Source organism: Dysidea avara, chromosome 10 (assembly GCF_963678975.1).
Source record: "Dysidea avara chromosome 10, odDysAvar1.4, whole genome shotgun sequence".
Lineage (NCBI taxonomy): Eukaryota > Metazoa > Porifera > Demospongiae > Dictyoceratida > Dysideidae > Dysidea > Dysidea avara.
In genome coordinates, this window is record NC_089281.1 from 20889045 (window position 1) to 20913834 (window position 24790).

The 24790-nt window shown below is 38.2% G+C and overlaps 1 protein-coding gene across 1 annotated transcript; it reads left to right on the plus strand.

The window, feature by feature from the left end:
- The first annotated feature begins 20925 nt into the window (after positions 1 to 20925).
- On the plus strand, positions 20926 to 24463 carry LOC136267917 (rhotekin-2-like). The gene is made up of 2 exons (XM_066063118.1): positions 20926 to 21054; positions 23958 to 24463. Exons 1-2 carry the CDS (start codon positions 20929 to 20931, stop codon positions 24288 to 24290), a joined length of 459 nt encoding a protein of 152 aa, XP_065919190.1. The 5' UTR covers positions 20926 to 20928; the 3' UTR covers positions 24291 to 24463.
- The last annotated feature ends 327 nt before the right edge of the window (positions 24464 to 24790 follow it).

The window sequence follows — 24790 nt, forward strand, 5'->3', positions numbered from 1 at the left end:
CCACGCCGGAGTTATCTTTCTTGATGGGGCTGAAAACCGCGATAAAGATCGAGATACTCTAATAGAGCAATCACTCTAATAAAGCAGTCACAGTATTAGAGTGGTGTGTAGCGAACTATGTAAGGATTTTTATGTAGTTTATCAGCTATGAATGCGTAGCTGGTGAGGTGAACAGCTATTGTCAGCTGGTTGCGACCTTTTTTTTTTGTTGTTGTTGGTCTCACCATACCAAACCAGAGACTAAGTCTGGGTCAGTCCAGCCCCCCCTCATACATCAACTACTTCCTCCGCCCCTGTTATCAGATGATAATCCATTAAGTTCTTTTTAAATTGATTACTGCCAGAGCTTCAGCTAACTACTTTCGTCCTTCACTACTAATGTTATTGCCACTCATGTTGAGTTCTTTTAAGGATTTGTTATTCTTCAGACAGTCACCCATTGCCACTGCTCCTATACTATTAGATGAAATATAAAGTTTTTCTAAACTTGTGTTTACTTTAAGAGCTTCAGTTAATTTCTTTCCTCCTTCACTATGAATTTTATTGCCACCAATGCCCAGCTCTTTTAAGGATGTTAATCTCCAGGCAGCCACCTATGGCCACTGCTCCCTCATCAGATATACTATTAAATGAAACATCAAGTTTTACTAAACTCTTGTTTACTTTAATACCTTCAACCAATTTTTTGAATCCATTACTATGATTACCCCACATATTAGATTCCTTTAGGGAATTATTACTCTTCAAACAGTCACCCATTGCTAGGCATGAGGCTATTATGCTCCAAAAATTGAGCATTATGCTTTTGAGCAGTGCTCAAAAAATCACCTATTATGCTTTTGAGAATTGCCCATTATTCCCAAAATTATGCCACCATAATTGGCTAATAATGCCAGTTTATTGCTGTATCAGACCATTTTCGTTGATGTTTAAGCTTCAAATAGTCTTGAATTCTTTAGCTGGTTGCTGTATTAGAGAATTTCATTTCAATATGACTGCTTTATTAGAGTAAATAATATTCAATGACTGTTCTATTAGAGTTTCTGACTGCTCTATTAGAGTATCTCGATCTTTTTTAACGGAATTGTGCAATCTGCAGATTTTCCTACTGTTAAAGCTTTATAATCACCTCAAAATGCTAGCATAATTCCTGATTTCCACACATACCTATTATGCCCGAAATTATGCCAGCATAATCGCCGCATCCCTACCCATTGCTGCACATATATCACGTAAATCGTTACCAGATATATCAAGCTTCTCTAAAGTTTGATTTAACTTAATTGCTTCAGCAAACAGTTTAACTTTTGTAGTGTTATTTAAACAGTTGTCCAGATTAATCTCCTTTAGTGTACTGCTTTCTTTAATGCAGTCACATAAATGTTCCACTCTGTAGTCAACATTTATTATTTTCTTAATTGGCCATACATCTTCTTCAAAGTCACTTATAATATAAAAACTATCCTTATAATCAAGGCCATTACTAACTTTGTAAAATAAAAAAGTCATTGTCTTGAAACAACACTGAGTATCATTCATTAGAATATCATTCCAAGATGTGTAAATTTTTAAAAGATATTTACAGTGTAATTCTCTAATGTACTGTTCAATTCTCATGAATCCAGATCTTTGGAGGTTATTGTATGTCACGTTCAGAATTTCTAAACTGCTGTTTGGTGATACCTCCAGAATACACATCAATCCTTTATAGGTAATGTAGTTGTTAGATATATCAAGGCATTGTAGGACTGAATTAAACTCAATGGCTTCAGCTATTTGAATTGCTTCTTCATCATTTACTTCACTATTTGCAATATTAAGAGCTGTCAGAGAAATGCTGTGTTTTATATAGTTGCCAATAGCTGCTATTTCAATACTAGACACAGAACTGTTTGACACATCAATACTTTGTAACATTTCAGTATTGTACAAACCAAATGATGCTAACATTAACATTCCTTTGACCTCTGTACATTGAGGTGTATTGAACTAACAGAAGTGGAGTCACTTGGTCTATCACATAATACATTAATGTCAACAGTATTGTTGACAGCTGTATCACTTTGTGGATACTTTGTGTGGAAAAGTACATTAGTAAATTTTTAATTTTTCTTATGGTCTACTTCATCACGTGGCAAATTGAGCATTTTCAGAGTCTGATTGTTACAGTCTTTTTCCGGTTGGTTGACTACAGAAAAACAAAGTGTTAAAAGTCACGTGCTTGAAAGTAGCCAATGAGATCAGCAGCCTTCAGTTTAAACTAGCGCCATCCGTCTGGTGTGAAATTTCATTGGTTATTTCTATTCACGTGATATTTTTGCATTTGGCTTACGTGGACAACCAACCTGAAATAGACTGTAACCAAGATAGCTTTAATTGATTTTTGACTAAACTTTCTAATGTTGCACAGTGTTAACATATGCAGTCCTGGATTTGTTTGTAAACTACTTTGTATATTACCAACATGATCTTCCATTCCATAGTCTCCACACAATGTTAAACTATCAAGACTACATTGTCTGATGATCACACAATACACACCCCATGAGGAACAGTCATTTCCATTGAGGTCAACACACTTCAGTGATGAGGTTGTTTCTACACTGTCAATAGTAAATTGCTCCAAATACTCATTCCAATATCTCCAAGGTGACAGTTCTCTAATTCTAGTACCTTCAACTGAATTGATGAATGAGACAGGAAGGGTGTTAATGATGAAATGTGATTTGGAAGTAATGTTATGCTAACAATGCTAACTTCACCATCCTTAAACATAGAAGAAATTATGTCTGAAACTTCTGCATTACTTTTAGCCTCCATGTAACACTGAAATACATGTAAACATTTTCGTTTGTCTTTTTTAATGGAATCTAATATCCTCAACCCATCCTTCCTTTTATAACCAACTGGGTTGGTGATAAACCGTACAAATGTTTCAGATTGTACTCCACTAATGCCAACATACATCATCCACATGAAGTTAAAATGATCATTCCAAAACGTTTTCATCAGTAACAATTGCTTTTCACCAGTAAGGGTAGAAACATAGTATGCAACTAAATATTCTTGCATTGTGTAGTGAAGAAAGTTAAATGAAGTGGTTGTTCCTGCTCCTTTCTTAGGATAGTGTTCTACAGCTTGTAGTAAACCAAACATGTTAATAGCTCCTGGTATGTGATTGATATCAGGACACACTTTTTTGATCTCATCAAGTGTAAAAACTAATTGATCTTCTTTCAACCCTTGAGAGCCAACTGAGATAACTTTACAACCACATCAAGGACAAGTTGAGGAACTCTTGATAACTTATCTACTACATACTCATCACATGGTGGTGAATCTTGTTTCTATTTCAAGTGTCGATATATAGTATGGACAATAAAGGATTCATTCATTTCAGTTAGTGTTTCAGGCAAACTGCCTTGTTTAAACAAGTAGAGAAGTACTGCTAAATGAAGAGGAATATAACAAAACCCATTAATTGTGGGCTGTCGTTTAAGATATTTGTATAGTTCTGCTTCTTTTTCCGGTGTCTGTTTCAGTGACTATATGATATACTCTTCTCGATCTTCTTTGGCAAATCCAAGAATGTCAATTCTTCTATCAACTTGATCATGTAAAAATATTGTGGCATTTGGTCTTGAAGTTACAACCACTATGGCTTTAGGTAGAATGTAGCCGGTAATGAGGTCTAGAATAAAAGAATTTTTTTGCAATGAGGCAGGATATTCATCAAATCCATCAATCACAAATGCCACATTCTCTCCATTACATGCTTGCAAGTAGTCACTTATAACAGATGCTGTGTTGGCAGAGAAGTAGTACAGTTGAAGAAGGTTAATAGTAGATTTTACTTCTCGCAGCTGTGGATTTCTAAGATAAATCAAAAACAGCTAGTATATCAATGTTGATTAAAATTTCATCAATAGCCCAACAATATGCTATTTCTTTTGCCAATGCAGTTTTGCCTATTCCAGGAGCACCTTCTATTAAAACATGCTTAGGTAATTTGCTAGAAGTTCCAGAAGTGCTAGCTGCATCTATAGGGTCTTCACTAAATATATCAGTAATGTCTTTGGTGATCCTGGAGTGATCAAGGTGTGGTTTCTTTGCAGGAGGTTCTGGTACTAATTTGTCTACAGCAGAGGAACCTTCTTTATGCCATTCAGCTATTGCTATTAGTTCTTGTTGTGTTCTTCCACTTCTGTAGTGCATAAGTGCAACACTAACAATTGATTTAGGTTGGTTGGGTGGCCATTCTGCTCCAACAGGTTTGTATCTGGTCTCACAATACATTCCAGTAAAGTATGGCGTAGACTGCCAACTTCCAGTGGTTCTACATAACATAAAAACAATTGCTCATATGAGAAGTTGATTACCTACCTTATAAATATCTACTATTCAGACAACTATTAAGTATGGCAGTACTTTAAACTTTAGAGATTGTAGAGATACCAGATGGTGAATGTATCAAACCAACTTGAAAATTCAACGTGCTAGCTGACTTATTGCGAGAAAAAAAAGAAAAATCAAGTATGCTTCAAAATATGTCTGAAGCACTTCAGTGAATTTGTACAGCATTGAAAGCTTTTTTTCTTGGCCATATTGCTCTCAAACAACTGTAGCTCAACACTAGAAAAAGCCTTTTGTTTTATCTGCAGTAGCCAGTAGCATTTCCACATTTACAACAACAGTGTAACATCAGTGTCGTAGAATGCATGATGATGTCACTTTTAAATTGCTTGAAGCTTATGCCATCCTACAAATACACTTAGCATGCTGGTAAGATAAACAGTAGAACCACATGCATGTGTATAGAGGCAACTGTAGCCTGTGTAGGTGCAAACTGCATGGTGCTAGCAGTACCTGTCGTATCATGCAGTTACTGTCGTATCATGCAGGCACATGTAATCAGTTTCTATTTGACTTACATATGGTTAAAAAATAAACTACATTGTCAGCTGGATTAAAGCTCACAACTTTCTGCATTGAAGTCGATCATGTGTTTTACCATTTAAATGGTGTGTACTGCAGGGCAACAGTTTTGTGTTAATTCCCCCTGTAAAACCCGGGGGGGCAATATATTAATACATGCATAATACTAAAAACATGTCAATGTTAGAATGTCACAATCCAGAAGGTTCTATGACTGCTTTATTAAAGTGTATAACTGTTGAAAAAAGTCAAATTTGGTCAAAAACACCCAACCCTATTAATCAAACAGTATGGTAGCATAGTGGAGCCTCGGTTATCCGAACCCCAGTGTGTCTCAGGCAATGATAAGAACGTTCATATAAGTGAATTGTTTGGATAACCGAAGCCCATACATTAATATACAGGACTCTGTTGAAATACTCTAATAGAACACACTTGTACTCAAAATAATCTAATAGAACAGTCATTTCCAGTTTTGGATAAACGAGGGTTGGATAACTGAGGGTCTACTGTACTGTTTAAGTAGGGATCACCATAATAATGAACAGCGTCTACCAAAATTTTACCTCTAAAAATTTAGAACATTTAAAAGTACCTTTATGAAAGAGTCAAATACAGGCTGAAGGATACTCTAATAAGCAGTCACTCTACCATGTTCAATATTATAACAAAACAGTCATATATACGGACAATTGGTAAATTTACTAATGTTCGCAATTTCATAGGCTATTTTTGATATGATAATAACATGCAAGAATCCACGTAGCACAGGTGGAGTGGCAGTTGATTTTTCAACAGCTGCTTGATAGACCAGATCATTCGCACTCAAAGATTACACATTTAAAGGTGAGTTGGGGTGTGATTTAAAAGCTAACATGATATACCTATGGTAAGGCGTACCTCCTTCCATTTTAAATTAGCTCGGACTAGGACGTGCTGCGATTATTGTTTTTTTTTCAGTTTCCCCTGAGCGTTTTCACTTCTCTTGAATCTCTTCGTTGTCTAGATAGATGTCTAAACTCACTACACCACTGATAAACTAGTAATGTGTTCACTAACATCAACGATGTCTACGGAAGGAATTAAGTAGCGGAAATTCCATCGCAAAAGTAATCACGTGAATTACATTTAGTATGACTTATTGTGTGATCATAAAAAGTCCCCTTAATTTCCCCACCATTATATGTTGATGGTGATGTTATTTATTCCAACGAAGCTATGCCTTTTTTTTTTTAATTTAAAAAAAATAATTTTTTTTTATTCCCGCCTACCACCCCCAGCACAAAAGGCATGTGTGCTGGACACAACTAAGGGGGGCAATTAAAAGTCCCTAGGGCCACTTACAAGGGCCAGTTCTGGGGAAGCATCAGATGATCTGTAAGAGATGGAACGGCTTCCCCGGATGCACATAGTTGCAGATCTTAAAAGAGAAAAGGACAACAAACAACGAAGCCACGCAAGAGTGCTGCTGTAGGTCATGGTGTTACGTCTGGAAAGTAATTCGGCTAAACGGCGATAAAAAGTGACTGCTTCCTTGCCCATACCCCCGGTTGTTGAGAAAACTAAAGGAGTGAAAGATGCCAACTCCACCTCACGGACACGATCACCATACTCCCTCTTCTTCTGTTGCTCATGACGTCTATATGCAGATGGAATAGAAGTATTGCGGTAGCTCTGTGCATTTGGATGAAACACCCTTATGTCAAAAAAGGCACATTGCCCCCGCCCCCAAAATCCACGAGCATGAATATCGGCTCTTGTCGGTTGGCATACTGAGGAGTAATTACTTCTCCACTGAGAGATTGAAGAGGTGGTTCGTTGGCAACGTCACTACATACTTTAGACAGTAACTCAGCTGTGATGTCACGTAAATCGTTGACGTACGAATGTTAAGCCACCATGCCGACATATCATGGCATGATCAGTAGAAAAATTGGCACCACAAACACAGTGACTAGGAGTATTCAGTAAATTCCAATCATAACGCAGGTGGAGTGCATCCCAGAATTCCTGTTTAGTTAGATGGAAACCTTGATCTTGTAGTGGCAGGGCTAACAACCACGAAGAGGCTCCAGGTTCGCTATTTAAATCAACAGTTCTTTGAAGTTGTGTAGAGAGACTGTTCCTAATCTCCAGGGTATGTTCCTTAGTTGCCATACGCCTGCTCTGATGGACTTTTTATGCCTTGCCTACAATATCTCTTATTCGTAGATTACTTAACAATATCACTCAGGCGTGGTATGCAGATGATACAAGTGTTTGTAGTAAAGGTTCACGTCTGCATCTGTGGTGGGACCAGCTTTCATTACTTGGACCACATTTTGGCTATTTTCCTAATGCATCTAAGACTTGGCTTGTTGTCAAAGAACAGTACCTGAAACATGCTCAATTGCTTTTTGCTAATACTTGTGTCAATGTAACCACAGATGGATGGCCTCATCTCGGGGCTGCTATTGGATCTACTGCTTTTGTTGCACAGTATATTTCTAATAAAATCACCACTTGGATCAGAGAATTAAAGTTGTTGTCATCTTTTGCCATCACCCAGCCCCATGCGGCTTACTCTGCCTTTACACCTGGACTAGTCAGTAAATGTTGATCATCTTTTCACCCACTTGAGGAATGCATTAGACACAGCTTCATTCCTGCAGTAACTAGCCATCTACCACCTAGTGATTTAGAAAGAGATTTTTTGGCTCTTCTCACTAGGATTGGTGGCATGGGTATTATCAACCCTATCAGAATGTGTGCTTTTGAGTTTACCACCTCTAACAAAGTTACCAAGCCTCTGTAATCCCTTCTGTTATCTCAAACCAGCACTTTCTCAAGTGATATTTGTGGTGAACAACTTTTAATAAAAAAATGAAATATATAGCTTGAAATTTTCCATGACATCTTCTAACAAAGCATCTTTACTAGAACGGGCTACAACTAGTCAGAAGAGATCAACTTCTGAAAAGGGAGCTTAAAATTGGTTAACTGTTCTACCTTTACAGGAGCACAATTTTTCCCCTCACAAAACTGCCTTCCACGACGCTGTTGCTCTCAGATATGGATGGGATCCTGCCAGGCTTCCTCAACATTGCGCCTGTGGAACTAAGTTCACTGTGAACATTCCTTTACATGTCCCAAGAGTGGCTTCCCTTCAGTCTGTCACAACGAGATCCGTGACTTAACAGCGAGCTTAACTTACTGAGGTCTGCCATGAGGTGGATGTTGAACCACATTTACAACCTATTACAGGTGAGCAGTTCACCTTAGCCTCATTAAGCATCGAAGATGGTGCTCGACTAGATATTTCAGCCAATGGTTTTTGGGGGAGCCATAGTGAGAAAACTTACATTGATGTTTATAAAATCTTTAACCCATAGTAATCGTACCACCAGTGCCAGTGCCATTTACAGAAAACATGAATTGTGTAAGAAGCGTTCATATGAAGCTTGTATACGTGAAGTTGAACAGAGTTCTTTTACTCCTTTAATTTTTTCAGCGACAGGAGGAATGGCTAACAAAGCAACCATGTTTTACAAACGCCTTACTTCCTTACTATCAGATAAAAGTGACTCAAATTATGCTGCTGTAATGGGGTGGATCCGGTACTGCTTGTCTTTTTCATTTCTGAGGTCAGCAATTAGATGTCTGAGGGGTTCTAGACTCTCAAAGAGGTCCTTTGGCCACTCTTTAGGATCAGCACCGATTGACCTCATTCAAGTAGAGTCAAGACTCCCATCAATTATGCAGTAATGCTTATTGCCTTTTTTCTTTGTACTTTAATTTGCTATTCTTGTTATTTTATTGGTTGTGAAGTTATACAAAAAAAGTTCCCTGGCTTGCACATAATAGGGTTTCGTCAATTACATCATAGTAATATTGGTATGTAGCTACAATTACTGCTCCTTTTAAATACATATCCCATGTACATGTCAAACAGACTTAGTTCCATTCTTTGGTGTGGCAATAATCATTTAGTACAGGAATACTGTACGTAGTGTATATAGTAGGGTTTGGACTTATTTGCCCAAAAATATCATCCAAAACTGATCCAGCCTCACTTTCCCTTCATGATACTTGCATGGTTATGCATAACTGAACCCAAAATGCCTTCAGTGTGATCCCAAAAGTTTCTGTAGAATTTGTAGATTCCTATTTAGCTAACTGAATTTTCCAACTGACTAACTGATGCCTTCGACCAAGCATAATCTGACTATGAATTATGTAATTCTTTAAATTTATTTCATGACTTTTATATCCAGAAACAGCCTTATTTAGTGCTTGAAGTCAGGAGGTCTATCTAAAGTAACATGTGTGTTGTATGTAGTACATATACACATACGCATGCTCTACTAGCTAAAGATCACTTCTACCCTATCTGGCTTTACTTGGTGATTTACCTTCTGCCTGATAGCTAGCATGACATTATGTAGTTATACAACGGCCACGAGTGCTCTGCCTGATATAAATGCACGAGCCTGAGGGCCGTTAGGGCCGAAGGCAAGTGCGTTTATACAGGCAGAGCACGAGTGCACGTTGTATAACTGTTATGTACCGCTCACCTAATAGGTGGGGACAGTCTCACAAGACAGCTGTAACACTTATAAAGGCCAGGTTTCTAACATCGATTGTGGGTAACCAAGCCGGACGTTGCGATGACGTCCCCCCTGCAGTACTGCAGCCACCTGAGACATTGAAAGCTAGTACGCTATGGGTTATATCACTAACCTGCATTCACTGTTCGACTCTCATTATGTAGTGCTCAACATGCCAGCGTGATCACTCAATCGCCATATAGACTAAGCACCAGGCTAATCGCCATAGTGATTCCCTCGAGCGAAAAAAAGTAGCTAAATAGACGTTTTAAGTAAACAAAACCCAACTACTAAACGATACTAGTCTAATTCACACTGGCTAAACTCGAATCTGGTGGCATGACAAAACTGGTTACCACAATCGAACGTAAAGGTTAGTATTATTTAGAATATATTTGTTTTATTGAGTCATTGTCAAAGTGGACTACAGTTTAATCTGGGCTAAGATGGCACCAGACTAGTAAGGTATATAAGTACGTTTATATATATGTAGACTAGAGTTGTGGCCACCCGTGTTGGCTTTTTCGATCGCCATTGGCTGCTTGTAAACATTATACGTATTGGTGACGTTATGGCCCACAATCGACCTTTACATGTCAGGCTATAAAAGAATTCGAGTGATCTGTGAAGTGTTCTTCCACCTATTAGGTGAGGTGTCGTAGTGGTCCTCGCCACCGGCACTTGTGCTATGCTGCAAAAAACCGCAGCCAGTGCAATATCTGTGTATTGCACGGCGGTCGGTGCATTATAACTTATAATGCACTCGTTGTGGTCTACAAAACCGCAACCAGTGCGTTATAAGTTATAATGCATTCGCTGCGGTCTGCAGCAGTGCAATATACAAATTATGGCTTTGAACTGCCCACGCAGAGTGGTACATATTGCAGATATATCATTTCTGAGTGCATGCATATTTTTTTTATTATCTTGTGTGCTATAGTAATTGTTTACTAGAGGAATGATCTTCCAATAGTCAGTTGCTATGGACACCACAACACTTTGATCTACACTGTGATGCCCAAGTTGCAGTAACAAGTGATACTTGGGTGGTAGGAATATTAGGAAATGGTTCAGTCCTGTGGAGGGAGAGATAAGAGGTACAACTTGTGTACTCACCACTTACATATTAGTGCTTTTAGTCTGATCACTGATGTAGCTCTTCTAGTTTTAGTTACATGTTTCTGACTCCCTGTATTCACAGGCTTAAGCCTTCTCACAGGTCCCTAGCGGGATAGCATTCTTAGAGCTCCCTATTAATTTAGAGGTTTTTGCATTGTCATACTATATAGTCTAGGTTCCTCTGGTTCACAGAATTTCCCTGCTACTGTCAGCAAAAGTTTCTCATTGGTTACTACTATAATTAAAGGGTATATCAGGGGCGGATCCAGGAGCTGGCAAGGGGAGGGGCACAAACAGCCTAAGTTGTAGGTGGTTGGGGAAAGCAGATCAGTTCTCTTGTTAGTTGTTGTATTTTTAAGCAGCAATGATCACTCCTTAGTAGGTCGATTTTGTCATAATGTCATTTGTAGATGGTTGTGAAGTCTTTAAAGCTGTATCGAGGATGTATAAAAGGTTACAAAACTCTTAAACACCAGCAACATGATAATTATAATTATTTTTAGAGGCGCTTAGTACGTACGAAGGTGCTGGTTGACAGTTTAACAGCTGTTTTAACTTTGGTTTTAGTCAGTTTGCAATAAATGGTTATAATATGCAGTTTTCATGAGTTATATAAATTGACTTTGGCCTGACAAGGTGTATAGTATTTCCGTCAAAAGGAGTATGGCTCTTCCACTGATGGAGGGAGGGGGGGGAGGATGGGGAATTTTCCCCAAATGCCCCATCCTGGATCTGCCATTGTATATATTTATTTTTAGCTACTTCTTTTAGAGTGTCTTAACCTGACTGATATGTTTCTTAAAGTCTCAGATTGAATGTAGTACCTTAGCAGAGACAAATATAACAGTAAGTTGCCATCCAAATAGCCTTTGTGTCTGACCATAACTCAGTTTGCATATTGTCCTAGCTATCAAAAGAATAGGGATGGAGCCTAAGGAATACAGTTAATCTGTTTGGTTTATGGCTTCAGAGCTCAAAATAATGGTTAGCAGTCGGCAGTTTTCAGTACAAATGCCACGAATAGCTGAGCAAAATTTGTTATAGACTGTTTGTATGTGTTTCCGTGTATAAATTATTTACTAGGTGCTTATATGTTACGTATCTGAAAGCTCTGCCCTATCCTGCCATGCTGATGCCATTTAGCATGTAATAATGTTCACACCTACCAAGTTACGTGATTGAAGCAAAAGATATAGCCACAATCAGTTTAATATACACGAGAAATACTATATCAGTACAAAAATAGCAAAACCTGCAAGTCTTTATTTAAATTGGTCTTTGTCTTGAGTGCATAGGTGGGGGGGTAGGGGGGCCATGTATCCCCCCTCCCCCACCCCCCACTTTTATGGGACAATGTTGGTAAGAAAAGATTGAGATACTCTAATAGAACAGTCAAGATCTAGATACTCTAATAGAGCAGTCACAGTATTCAGAGAAGCAGTGTAGCAAGCTCTTCTTAGCTATGTATGTGTAGTTGTTATAAATAAGGAAATATAGTTGGTGGAGGGCAGCTATTGTCAGCAGGTAGTAACCTTCTTTTTTTTGGTCTTCAGCTTACAGTTGGTCTGGCCTCCTCACTCTTTGGCCTGCTCCACTGCCCCTGCTTGAGTGAACAAAATAACCTGCCAGTTCATTATAAAGGTGACAACTGTTACAGCTAATTTTATGTACATAGCATTTAAAAAAAATTAAAATGAAAGAGGGATCTATGCAATAAAATTAGTGAAACAAGAGACGGATTATGGTATTACAGCATAGCTTGGTGGGAAAGTCCCTACTTAACTATAACAGTTATTTTATTCAATGCCAAAGTAGGGACTTCCCACTGAGCTATGCGCATGCTGTAATACCATTATTAATATCTTGTTTCACTACTTTTTTTTGTTGCATAGAACCCTTTAAATTAACTTTTTTTTAAAATACTACTAGTTTGTTTAGTTTTTAGTTGTAGCACAGTGTAACCTGTTACTGTTCTATTAGAATATCATACATGACTGTTGTATTAGAGTATCTTGAGTCAACCAAGGGTGTGCAGCTAGCTAGACCAATAATGGGTGAGGTCATCTTGTTTACTGTTAAGTAAATAGCTAGGTTGTCAGAGGTGTGATCTCCGTACTCTATCACTATTAGTCCACCTTGTTTGATGAGTGTGGTTGAACCTATCGCGAACGGGATCCCAATCACAAACTAAAGTTGCAGATATCTAGCTGCATGGTATACCTCTTATAGTAGCACTGGGACTGAAGCGCTTCTGAAATCCAGCTCTGAAATAATTCAGTGGTGGCTAAATATGCTGCTGAAAGAAAGTGTTGATGCAGAAAATTGACGCCTCGATATTATGGTTTTGTTGGATGAAAAAGAAGACAAGCAGCCTGATTGAAGATAAAAGACGCAGAGGGCACAAACTTGTCGGAACCCCTAAGGTATATTCTACTGGTGAGCTTGCTATTGTGGCATAAAATAGTGGTGGCCGTGTGCTGCTTCATTTGACCTCTAGCCTTGCAACTGTAGTCAGTCAGGCAGTGAGACTAAAATTCGAGTTTTAGCAATTTTTTTAAAATTCTATATCTGGACACCAGTAAATGTTTTGTTATATTTAATGCTGTATTAAATATTATATGAACCAGTACTATTCCGTATAAAGGTGATTTCCGCCATGTAAGATGTCTCTAGGATGATTTTCAAAGGTGGAATTTTGGGAGACGCGTGAAATTTTTGGGGCAATCCCTACTTGAACAGTGCTATCGCACCGTTTGATAATTGAGAACTAATTCACATACTGAACACACACTTGTAGTTTACAGAATAACAACAACAACACTGATATGATATTATGATACAATGTACCATGAAACCACCTAACTTCAAAGGAAAATTTCAGGGTACATTTAAGTTAAACCATGGCTGGCCATGGTTTATTTTAATTACACCATGGCCTTGACATCTGGTGAGGTAACGTTAGTTTGTTTTTATAAGAATCCTGGCAGCATTCGATTGTTGGAGTTTATTATTGCTCACGTGATGAAACCTTGAGGCCGATTTTCCATCCTACAGCACTCAGACGGAGGCAATTCAACTCCCTCACCACCCTATGAGTTGACAAACGAAAGTTGTGAGAACTAGTGTCATGGGTAATTTACAATCGCTTGTCCGCGTGTTTGATTATGTACCATGCCCACTTTTCGTATATCACGAGGTAACCATTCTACAGCGAAGCTTACCCCTCTAGATGTTTAGAAAACTGTGTAAACAGTGTTTAAGTGATGTAGCAACTTTGAAACACTTGTAAAATCACTAAATTGAGTGTTTCCGTGATATGCGTAGGATTTGCCCATTTATGTTAACAAATGTAGTCACAACGTTAGTTGTTGCTGTCCCATAATCAAATTACACAAGTTGGTCTATATAATGAATTCGGTGGTTGGTCTCGTATTGGTTTGGGTGATTAGTCGCCCGCAGGCTCTTAGCCTGCATTGGCATGGTACATATCAGTTGTATCACGTGCCCTCGTGATTTGCCTGATATGTACACCCACACTCTCGGGCCTAATGGCCCTCGAGCTTGGGTGTACATGTGGCCCGAGAGCGTGGGTGTACATATCAGGCAAATCACTCAGGTACATGATACAACTATTACTTAAACTACATCAAATATCAAGACATACGGTAGTGTGTCGTGCGGCCCAAGAAGCCGGCGCGCCACACCGTGAGTATATTGACAGGAAGAACGAAAACGTCATTTTCACACCTTTGTATCTCGGTGATCACTTATCTGATTGGAACCAAATTTGCTACACAGTTGCCCGCCAGCCAAGGGAATCTACATTCCAAATTTGAAGGAAATCGCTCCAGCCATTTCCGAGATACGAGCTGCCAAAGTTTCGTTTATTTTTCTTCGTTTTTTTCTTCTTCTTCGTCTTTTCGCACACTTGCAAAAATTGCTATAACAAGCAAACGCGTACTCCGATCGCCTTGAAATTTGGCACACAGAAAGGGAGTCCAAAGGCGAATCCTACCATCAAATTTGGTACAAATCCGATGAATGGTTCAGGAGTTATGACCGATTATTCGCGTAAAACAAGATCGATTTGTTGTCACGCCTACAGGGTAAACCGCTTCATGGAATGAGTTGAAAATTGCTATGTAGATGGAGTAACCATCGTAGGAGTGCCTTTTGGTGGTTTGAAAGGAATCGAGATAAAGACCACGGAGATATGACACAAAACCCAACCTGTGTCACAATTACGCGATCGATTTTTATGAATAAAAAAGTATTAGTTTTCACGCCTACTAGGCAAACCGCTTAGAGCAATGAGCTGAAAATCGGTGTATAGCTGGAATAATCTTCATAGAAAGTCCTTGCAGTAGTACAGAAGAATCGGATTACAAACCACTGAGTTATGATTCGAAAGCCAACTCCGTGTAGCAAATGCGAGATCGAGATACTCTAATAGAACAGTCACCCTAATAGAGCATTCGGCTAATTTATTTACTCCATTATAGAATTTTATTACATCACAAGTTATTCTGTAGAGAGTTCAGCTGCAAACAGTTAATCTTATAGACAGTTCAGCAAGAAGACAGTCACCATGTGGAGAGTTAAGCAAATATATCACTATAGAGATTCAGAACATTACAAGTCACACTGAAGAAAGTTCAGCTATAAACAAGTCATGCACTGTGTAGAGAATTCAGCTACAATTAAGTCACTCTCTAGAGAATTCAGTTACACAGAATTCAGCTACACACAAGTCACTGTGGAGAGAGTTCAGCTACAAACAAATTACCCTTTACAGTGATCAGCTACAAACAAAACACTTTGCAGGGTGTTCAGCTGCAACAAATCAACCTTTAGAGCGATCAGCAATGAACAAATCAACACAAATCTACCTATAGAGAGATCAGCTAGAAACAAATCACCCTGAAGAGAGTTCAGCTCCATCATTGAGAGCAACAATATTGACTCTTTTTCAGCGGAACTGCAAACATTGTATAGAACTCAATAACTGTAATCTTTGTAACTATGTAGCTAAATTCATTTTATGATTGCTTTTCTTTTCCTGAGCATATCAGCTGTGCTGTCTGCTCAGTAACAATAATAATAATAATAATAATAATAAAATCACCCTGTAGAGACATCAGCTAGAAACTAGACACAATGTAAGGAGTTCAGCTACAAGCAATCACCCTGTAGAGAGTTCAGCTAAAACAAATCAACCTGCAGAGAGATCAGCTACAAACAAATCACCTTATAGAGAGTTCAGCTACAAACAGATTACCTGTAGAGAGATCAGCTACAAACAAATCAGCTTATAGAGAGTTCAGCTACAAACAGATTACCTGTAGAGAGATAGAGAGTTCAGCTACAAACAGATTACCTGTAGAGAGATCGGCTACAAACAAATCAACCTGCAGAGAGATCAGCTACACACAAATCAACTTGTAGAGAGATCAGCTAGAAACTACACACAATGTAAGGAGTTCAGCTACAAACAAATCACCCTGTAGAGAGATCAGCTACAAACTAGACACAAAGTAAGGAGTTCAGCTACAAGTAAATTACCCTGTAGAGAGTTCATCTACAAACAAATCAACCTGTAGAGCAATCAGCTAGAAACAAATCACCCTGAAGAGAGGTCAGCTACAAAAAATCACCCTGTAGAGAGATCAGCTACAAACATATCACCCTGAAGAGAGGTCAGCTACAAAAAAATCACCCTGTAGAGAGATCAGCTACAAACAAATTGCTCTGTAGAGAGATCAGCTAGAAACAAATCACCCTGAAGAGAGGTCAGCTACAAAAAAATCACCCTGTAGAGAGATCAGCTACAAACAAATTGCCCTGTAGAGAGATCGGCTACAAACAAATCAACCTGCAGAGAGATCAACTACACACAAATCAACTTGTAGAGAGTTCAGCTACAAACAAATTACCCTGTAGAGAGATCGGCTACAAACAAATCAGCCTGTAGAGAGTTCAGCTAAAACAAATCAACCTGCAGAGAGATCAACTACAAACAAATCACCTTATAGAGAGTTCAGCTACAAACAAATCTCCCTGTAGAGAGATCAGCTAGAAGAAGTTACCTTGTAGAGAGTTCAGCTTCAAACAAATCACCCTGTAGAAAGATCAGCTAGAAGAGGTCACCTTGTAGAGAGTTCAGTTACAAAAAAACCACCATGTAGAGAGCTCAGCTACAAACTAGTGACATTGTAGAGACATCAGCTAGAAGAAGTTACCTTGTAGAGAGTTCAGCTACAAAGAAACCATTCTTTAAAGAGCTCAGCTGCAAACAAACCACCTGTACAGAATTCAGCTACAAATAAATCACCCTGTAGAAAGATGAGCTAGAAAAAGTTACCTTGTAGAGAGTTCAGTTACAAAGAAACCACCATGTAGAGAATTCAGCTACAAACTAGTGACCCTGTAAAGACATCAGCTAGAAGAAGTTACCTTGAGAGAGTTCAACTACAAAGAAACCATCATGTAGAGAGTTCAGCTACAAACAAATCTACCTGTAGAGAGATCAGCTAGAAGAAGTTACCTTGTAGAGAGTTCAGCTTCAAACAAATCACCCTGTAGAAAGATCAGCTAGAAGAGGTCACATTGTAGAGAGTTCAGTTACAAAAAAACCACCATGTAGAGAGCTCAACTACAAACTAGTGACATTGTAGAGACATCAGCTAGAAGAAGTTACCTTGTAGAGAGTTCAGCTACAAAGAAACCATTCTTTAAAGAGCTCAGCTGCAAACAAACCACCTGTACAGAATTCAGCTACAAATAAATCACCATGTAGAGAGATCAGCTAGAAGAAGTTAACTTGTAGAGAGTTCAGCTACAAAGAAACCATCATTTAGAGAGTTCAGCTTCAAACAAATCACCTGTAGAGAGTTCAGCTACAAAAAAATCTCCCTGTAGAGAGATCAGCTAGAAGAAGTTACCTTGTAGATCGTTCAGCTACAAACAAATCACCCTGTAGAGAGATCAGCTAGAAGAAGTTACCTTGTAGAGAGTTCAGCAACAAAGAAACCACCATGTAGAGAGTTCAGCTGCCAAGAAATCACCCTGTATAAAATTCTGCCACGAACAAATTGACCTGTAGAAAGATCAGTTAGAAGAAGTTACCTTGTAGATAGTTCAGCTACAAACAAATCACCATGTAGAGAGATCAGCTAGAAGAAGTTAACTTGTAGAGAGTTCAGCTACAAAGAAACCATCATTTAGAGAGTTCAGCTTCAAACAAATCACCTGTAGAGAGTTCAGCTACAAACAAATCTCGCTGTAGAGAGATCAGCTAGAAGAAGTTACCTTGTAGATCGTTCAGCTACGAACAAGTCACCCTGTAGAGAGATCAGCTAGAAGAAGTTACCTTGTAGAGAGTTCAGCTACAAAGAAAACACCATGTAGAGAGTTCAGCTGCAAAGAAATCACCCTGTAGAAAATTCTGCCAGAAACAAATTGCCCCGTAGAAAGATCAGTTAGAAGAAGTTACCTTGTAGAGAGTTCAGCTACAAAGAAACCATTCTGTAAAGAGCTCAGCTGCAAACAAATCACCTGTACAGAATTCAGCTACAAACAAATCACCCTGCAGAGAGATCAGCTAGAAGAAGTTAACTTGTAGAGAGTTCAGCTACAAAGAAACCATCATTTAGAAAGTTCAGTTACAAACAAATCTCCCTGTAGAGAGATCAGCTAGAAGAAGTTACCTTGTAGAGAGTGAAGCTACAAACAAATCACCCTATTGAAAGATCAGCTAGAATAAGTCACCTTGTAGAAAGTTCTGTTACAAAGAAACCACCATGTAGAGAGTTCAGCTACAAACTAGCTACCTTGTAGAGACATCAGCTAGAAAAGTTACCTTGTAGAGAGTTCAGCTACAAAGAAACCATTCTGTAAAGAGCTCAGCTGCAAACAAATCACCTGTACAGAATTCAGCTACGAACAAATCATCCTGTAGAGAGATCAGCTAGAAGAAGTTACCTTGTAGATAATTCAGCTACAAACAAATCACCCTGTAGAGAGATCAGTTAGAAGAAATTACCTTGTAGAGTGTTCAGCTACAAAGAAACCATCATGTAGAGAGTTCAGCTGCAAAGAAATCACCCTGTAGAAAATTCTGCCAGAAACAAATTGCCCTGTAGAAAGATCAGTAAGAAGAAGTTACCTTTTAGAGAGTTCAGCTACAAAGAAACCACCTGTACAGAATTCAGCTACAAACAAATCACCTGTACAGAATTCAGCTACATACAAATCACCTGTAGAGAGTTCAGCTACAAACAAATCACCCTGTAGAGAGATCAGCTAGAAGAAGTTACTTTGTAGAGAGTTCAGCTACAAAGAAACCATTCTGTAAAGAGCTCAGCTGCAAACAAATCACCTGTAAAGAATTCAACTACAAACAAATCACCCTGTAGAGAGATCAGCTAGAAGAAGTTACCTTGTAGATAGTTCAGCTACAAAAAATCTCCCTGTAGAGAGATCAGCTAGAAGAAATTACCTTGTAGAGAGTTCAGCTACAAAGAAACTATCATGTAGAGAGTTCAGCTGCAAAGAAATCACCACTGTCCAAATTTCAAGGCAATAGCTCTTTCCAATCTGAAGTTATCAATTGTCAAAGTTGGCAAATTGGATGTGTGTGGAAGACCCCTTTTCGCAAATCCGATCACATATGTATTATATATATAATTTGTACATTTACTGATAAAATATTTAAAGTACATCTACTTCATCTTTTTGTCTTCCTGTAGTAAAGAAAAAAAACATAGGTTAAAAAGTCCCAAAGCTGGCCATAGGCCGGCTTTGGGGTATACAAATACAAAAAGAAATGAAATCTAATCCAAAACAGCCAAGCTGTAAAAAAAGTGTGCGGCCCTCAGAAAGGCTATGGTGAAAAAAGATGTGAAATCCAAGGTGGCGGCCAAGAAATGGCTGTGATGGTAGGTTAATGGTAAAAATTTTAATAACGACAATTCAGGTGAATTTTTGTGCCGCTTCACAAAATTTACCTGAATTGTCATTATTAAATTTTTTACCATTAACCTACCATCACAGCCATTTCTTGGCCGCCACCTTGGATTTCACATCTTTTTTCACCATAGCCTTTCTGAGGGCCGCACACTTTTTTTACAGCTTGGCTGTTTTGGATTAGATTATAATAGCTATAGCACATAACAATACATTATAACTGAGTAATTCTAAACTTGAAAAAGATCAACTAATTATTTTATGATTAGGTCTAGTAACGATCAAGATAGCCACTGGTGACCTCACACATGATCAGTTCTTGTACATTATTAACAGTGATAGTGGTATTATGGATATTATTGAACAAGTAGCTATACGTATGAATTGAGAAATATTTTTTCATTGATCTTGCATTTGTTTTCAGAACCTTTTTTGTGTGTTTCATCTGTTCAAGATGATAAAAGTCCAACAAACAAAAGGGTAGAAAATGGTTCAATCCTTTGTTTGGAGACATTTTATAATTTTTTCTCTTAGTAGGTCAACATTCTCTGTATTAGCTCTATGTGCAGTTATAAAAAAATGTTCTTCAACTGTTTGTAATTACAACTGTATAAATCAAAATACATTGTAGCTCTTTACTGCTGAGTGCTTTAGTTGAGTTTTTGAACTTTCTGTATATTTATTTGTGTGTTTGCTGCAATGCAAGTACATGACATAAGGTGTTGTACAATGAAGTGGATAATGTAAATTTTAATAGCTTAAAGTACCTGTTTTCCTGCTTGTACTTAACTAGAACAGTGTGTACACTATTGATACATTGTACTCTTGGCATGTATTACCCTGGCGTGTGGGTCAGACTAGTCAGGCTGAGTATATACAATTGTGATGGTGTCTGATCATGAGTACACAATACAGTACAAACATTGTATCTCATGGTTGTGCATTTAATGCAGTAAGTAGTCTGAAGATGTGTTTTTCTTTAAAGTTGACAATGTCATAAGTATTCACTGGTTCTAGTGCATGTTAGGGACTATTTTACATGGTTTATACTCAAATACTAGCAATTTATTACCATGACTTCTTGCAATTTGTATATCAGTCCATAGGGAGTGTTTTGATATATATGTATAATATAGTTACTAAGAGGATATCTGTACAGGTTGGCTAATACAGCCCCATTTTCAGTCCATGGTATGCTCCACCGGAAAACCTGACAGTTAGAGGGTTAATCAACTCCTTATACTTCATATCAGAAGTAAAATAGCACTGACAACATGTCATGTACATGGACTATATGACTGCTATATCTTTATGTTCACAGCAAATGGTTGGTGAACTACCAGCCTGGATGAGGTTATGGTGTGTAATGAGACAAAACACTTTAAGATGTTGGCAATATCCTGAAGATGTTGGCTGGAAAATGCCTACACACAGCTTCAGCTTCACAGAGGTACACATGCATTTATACAACATAAGGAGCTCAAAAATTGTGCTATAAGAGAGGTGGTTTGTTCCTACACCTTTGTATACCTCATTGATATGAGAGTCCAGGAAGCAACCAAGCTACACTGTTATAGTACAAAAACATATATTAAATATAATTAAATGCATGGGTGGTCAATAATTTTTCTGCTGCTGTACTGCACTATTATACAACAAGCTTACTTGGACAAGAATCTAGCATACACTGTTAGATTCCACAAAGCCAGACCTTCAAAGTAGGTAGGCAAACTGTTTTCTGACTCCGTGTATTGTGTAATTTAGCAACTAGGCATCACTAAATCATTTTTGTGATGTGGGTATCATTTTTCTACGCAGTACGTCTCTATCAGCTTAGACATTCTCAAGGTCAGTAACTTTGAAATTTAAAAAAAAATTGAACCGAGAAGATCAATATACTACTAAAATATTGAATTGAGAAGATCGATATACTCTAAAATACACAAGATCAATATACTCTAATAGAACAGTCAGTAATCCTAGCAGCTAAACCTCATAAATTTCTTTGTCACACCATCACCCCAGAATTGCCTTTCAGCTTTTTCAAGTGTATTAATCTGGAATGATTATCATTTTAGAGTGTTGTGGCTGCTTTGTTAAGGCTTATATCTTTCTGCAAACACCTGAAATGGTGAAATTCAATTGTGAAAAAATGTTGTGGGGTGATATCTACTCGTTGCTAGCTAGTTTACCATTCCTAAGTCAGGCTGGAACTAAATGCCTGGTATCTGTCACTGTATCAAAAAGGGTTTGCCATGGTATGACACTCTTCTACTCTTGGAAACCAGTCAGCAAATTTTCTATAATCGCCCTTGGGCTTGGGCATATGTGCCTAGGCAAATTCTGTGTGGTCATGGTATCATCACCATACTGTATATTAGGGATCATGGGGGTTTAGGTTTTCTGTGTGACCCAAAAACCAGTTCCACAATACCATCCTGGCACCTTGGCAGTATTGGGTAGGTGTAACCGAGTGCCTTCTAAATGCTTCCAATAGATTTTACGAAATTAAAAAAAGTGTTCAATGAAACTTTCTACTGACTAACTGATGCCTTTAGGCAAGCATATCTCGATAATCACTAAGGCTATGGGCTTGATTTTTCACTGTTTGACGTCGCTTCATCTCGAGATGTGCCTTTTGGTATGCTGCAGTACATACAATGCATGCACCATGATGGCATGATGCATGTTTTCCCTACATTTATGAATGGGAATCATCCATATTTTAAATGGTGACTGGATTGATTGTAGAGACGCTACTAATACTGCTCTTCGTTTGTAACACTGCTGAAAATAGGTGAAAGCAATGCAAAACATAATGGCCACATGGCCACTTCACTTTCAAGTCAGTAATTGATATAGTTGGGGTACATGAATTGTCCGTTTGTTTGTTTGTTTTTTTGTTTTTTGTGATGACTGGATTGGTGCAGAGCCACTTAAGCGGTGTTACTATGAGCTATTCCTTTCATTCTATTGTTAAACTCACTGTTCTCTCAGTTAGCGCAAATGAATGCTTTCTCGACCGTTTAATTATCTGTTTACCACACTAGTGAATTCAATAATGTGCATTGCATGATAATTAGTGCTGTACACCTACAATCACTGGTTAATTGCCTACCAATAATTGGAAATAACCTGTTAATTGGTTTGTGTGTATATTGGCAGACATAATGCGAGTCAACAAGCCTGCTGGAAGGTTTAGGGTGGTACCAAAGTGACCATCAACATCCTGTCTTGCAATAACAGTTATTACAATCACATATTTACACATTCTTTGAGGTTATGTTATGATGTTAACTAGGGTTGAGACAAATAGTTCGAAGCTTCGTTCGGTTTCATAACATTCGGATGCTGTTTTACCCCACTAAAGCTTTGTTACCATGGATACCAACATGTTAAACCAGTTGCACAAGTATTATCACTCCTTGTGGAAGCTGCCATTTACATATTTTTTGATGTAATTGTAATTTAAACCAGGGGCGGATCCAGAGTCTGGAAAGAGAGGGGGGCACCTTGCTGAAAAAAAAGTTGAAGAGCAAAAAAAAAAAAGGTCACAACAATATTAGCTAGTCATCCTTTACCAAATATATTATATCACGTATGTTATGTAAAATAAAATCCTATTTATAGCTTCATAAGTAAGCTGCACTGCCTCATGAACATTGTGACTGCTTTATTAGAGTAATTGACTGCTCTATTAGAGTATCTCGATCTTGTATGCAATTTCTTGAAGGGGGGGGGGGGGGGGGGGGGGGAATTTGCCCCAAATGCCCCATCCTGGATCCGCCATTGTTAAACAATGGTTATACTGGAGCTATAACAAAGTGTAGGAGTTTGTGCTACAGTGTACACCCTAAGAACCATCAATTGTGGTCATTAATAGTTGACATGACATTTGCAAGTTGCAACAAAGCTTCGAAGCTTCGGTAACATTTTGAAAAGAAGCTTCGGAGGATGTATTTGTACATTCGTTCCAGCCCTAATGTTAACACTTGTCAGCAGGGGTAATTTATGGTTTACCAAGTGGGTGGGCAATAACCGGTTTAAAGGTTTCTTCACCGGTTATTGGCTGACCTAGACAACACCGGTTAATTGGACACCAATAACCGGTTAATTGGACACCGGTGTACAGCACTAGTGATAATGCATGTGGACACGTTCAATTAGGATTCAATACGCATTGCCTAAATTCCTTTTGCATCCGGTTCCTAGTTCGAATTTGTGGACATGCCTTTAATCCCTAATTCACTTTGGCCCTTGGGTATAGACTGAATTATCAGGCTCTTGTAAATAACTAATTGCTCATATTGTGATAATGAAATTATTGCAGTGTTGTTGTTTATGTTTACACAGAATACATTGGTAGAAAATGCATCCAGGCTAGAAATGAGAAGGCCGAGTGCACTGCTAGTGAAGAACAAGAAATTTGCTTTTTACATTGCATGTGAATCAAGAGAGGAGCGAGATGAGTGGTCGGTAGCCATCCAACAAGCAGTCATTGACCTCCATGTGTGGAGACACTCAGTCAAGTTTGTCATCCCATTCACCTCTGAACGTCGATACTCATCAGATACACAGCCTGCTGAACACCAGTCCATCACACCCATTAAAATAACCCCATCTTGCATTAAGATGAGTATCAACAAGATTGGAAAGAAAGGATCCAAGAATGACACCTATGTGTAACATAGTTTTTACTACCATACACAAGCACAAGACCACAAGCAATTCATCCTTTAAGTAGTTACATCAAATACTTTCTGTGACACATATAAATTGCTATACTGCATATATTCATTTAAAATCATGTTGTATTTGTACTGTAATATGTGTACGTGTGATCTTTTCATGTACTAATCCATGCAACTTATGATTGGGAAATTTGATTGAACATTGTAGATCACCATAGTGTCACTGCTAAACTGGAGATTTCTGTATTTTTGTGAACACAAAGCATAACTTTTGATAGCCGATTTATTGGATCCTTGAAAAGGGTATAGTACCATAATTCTTATTTTCCATGTAAAATAAATTTATGTGTAAATAAATTAGACAAACCTCTTTAGAAAGGTTCAAACAATGCATCTGGTTTAATTACTTTAACACTAGTTATTGGCTTTCAATCAAGCAAGGAACATTTATTACTAAAGCTAGATCAAGATACTCTAATAGAGCAGTAACATTTT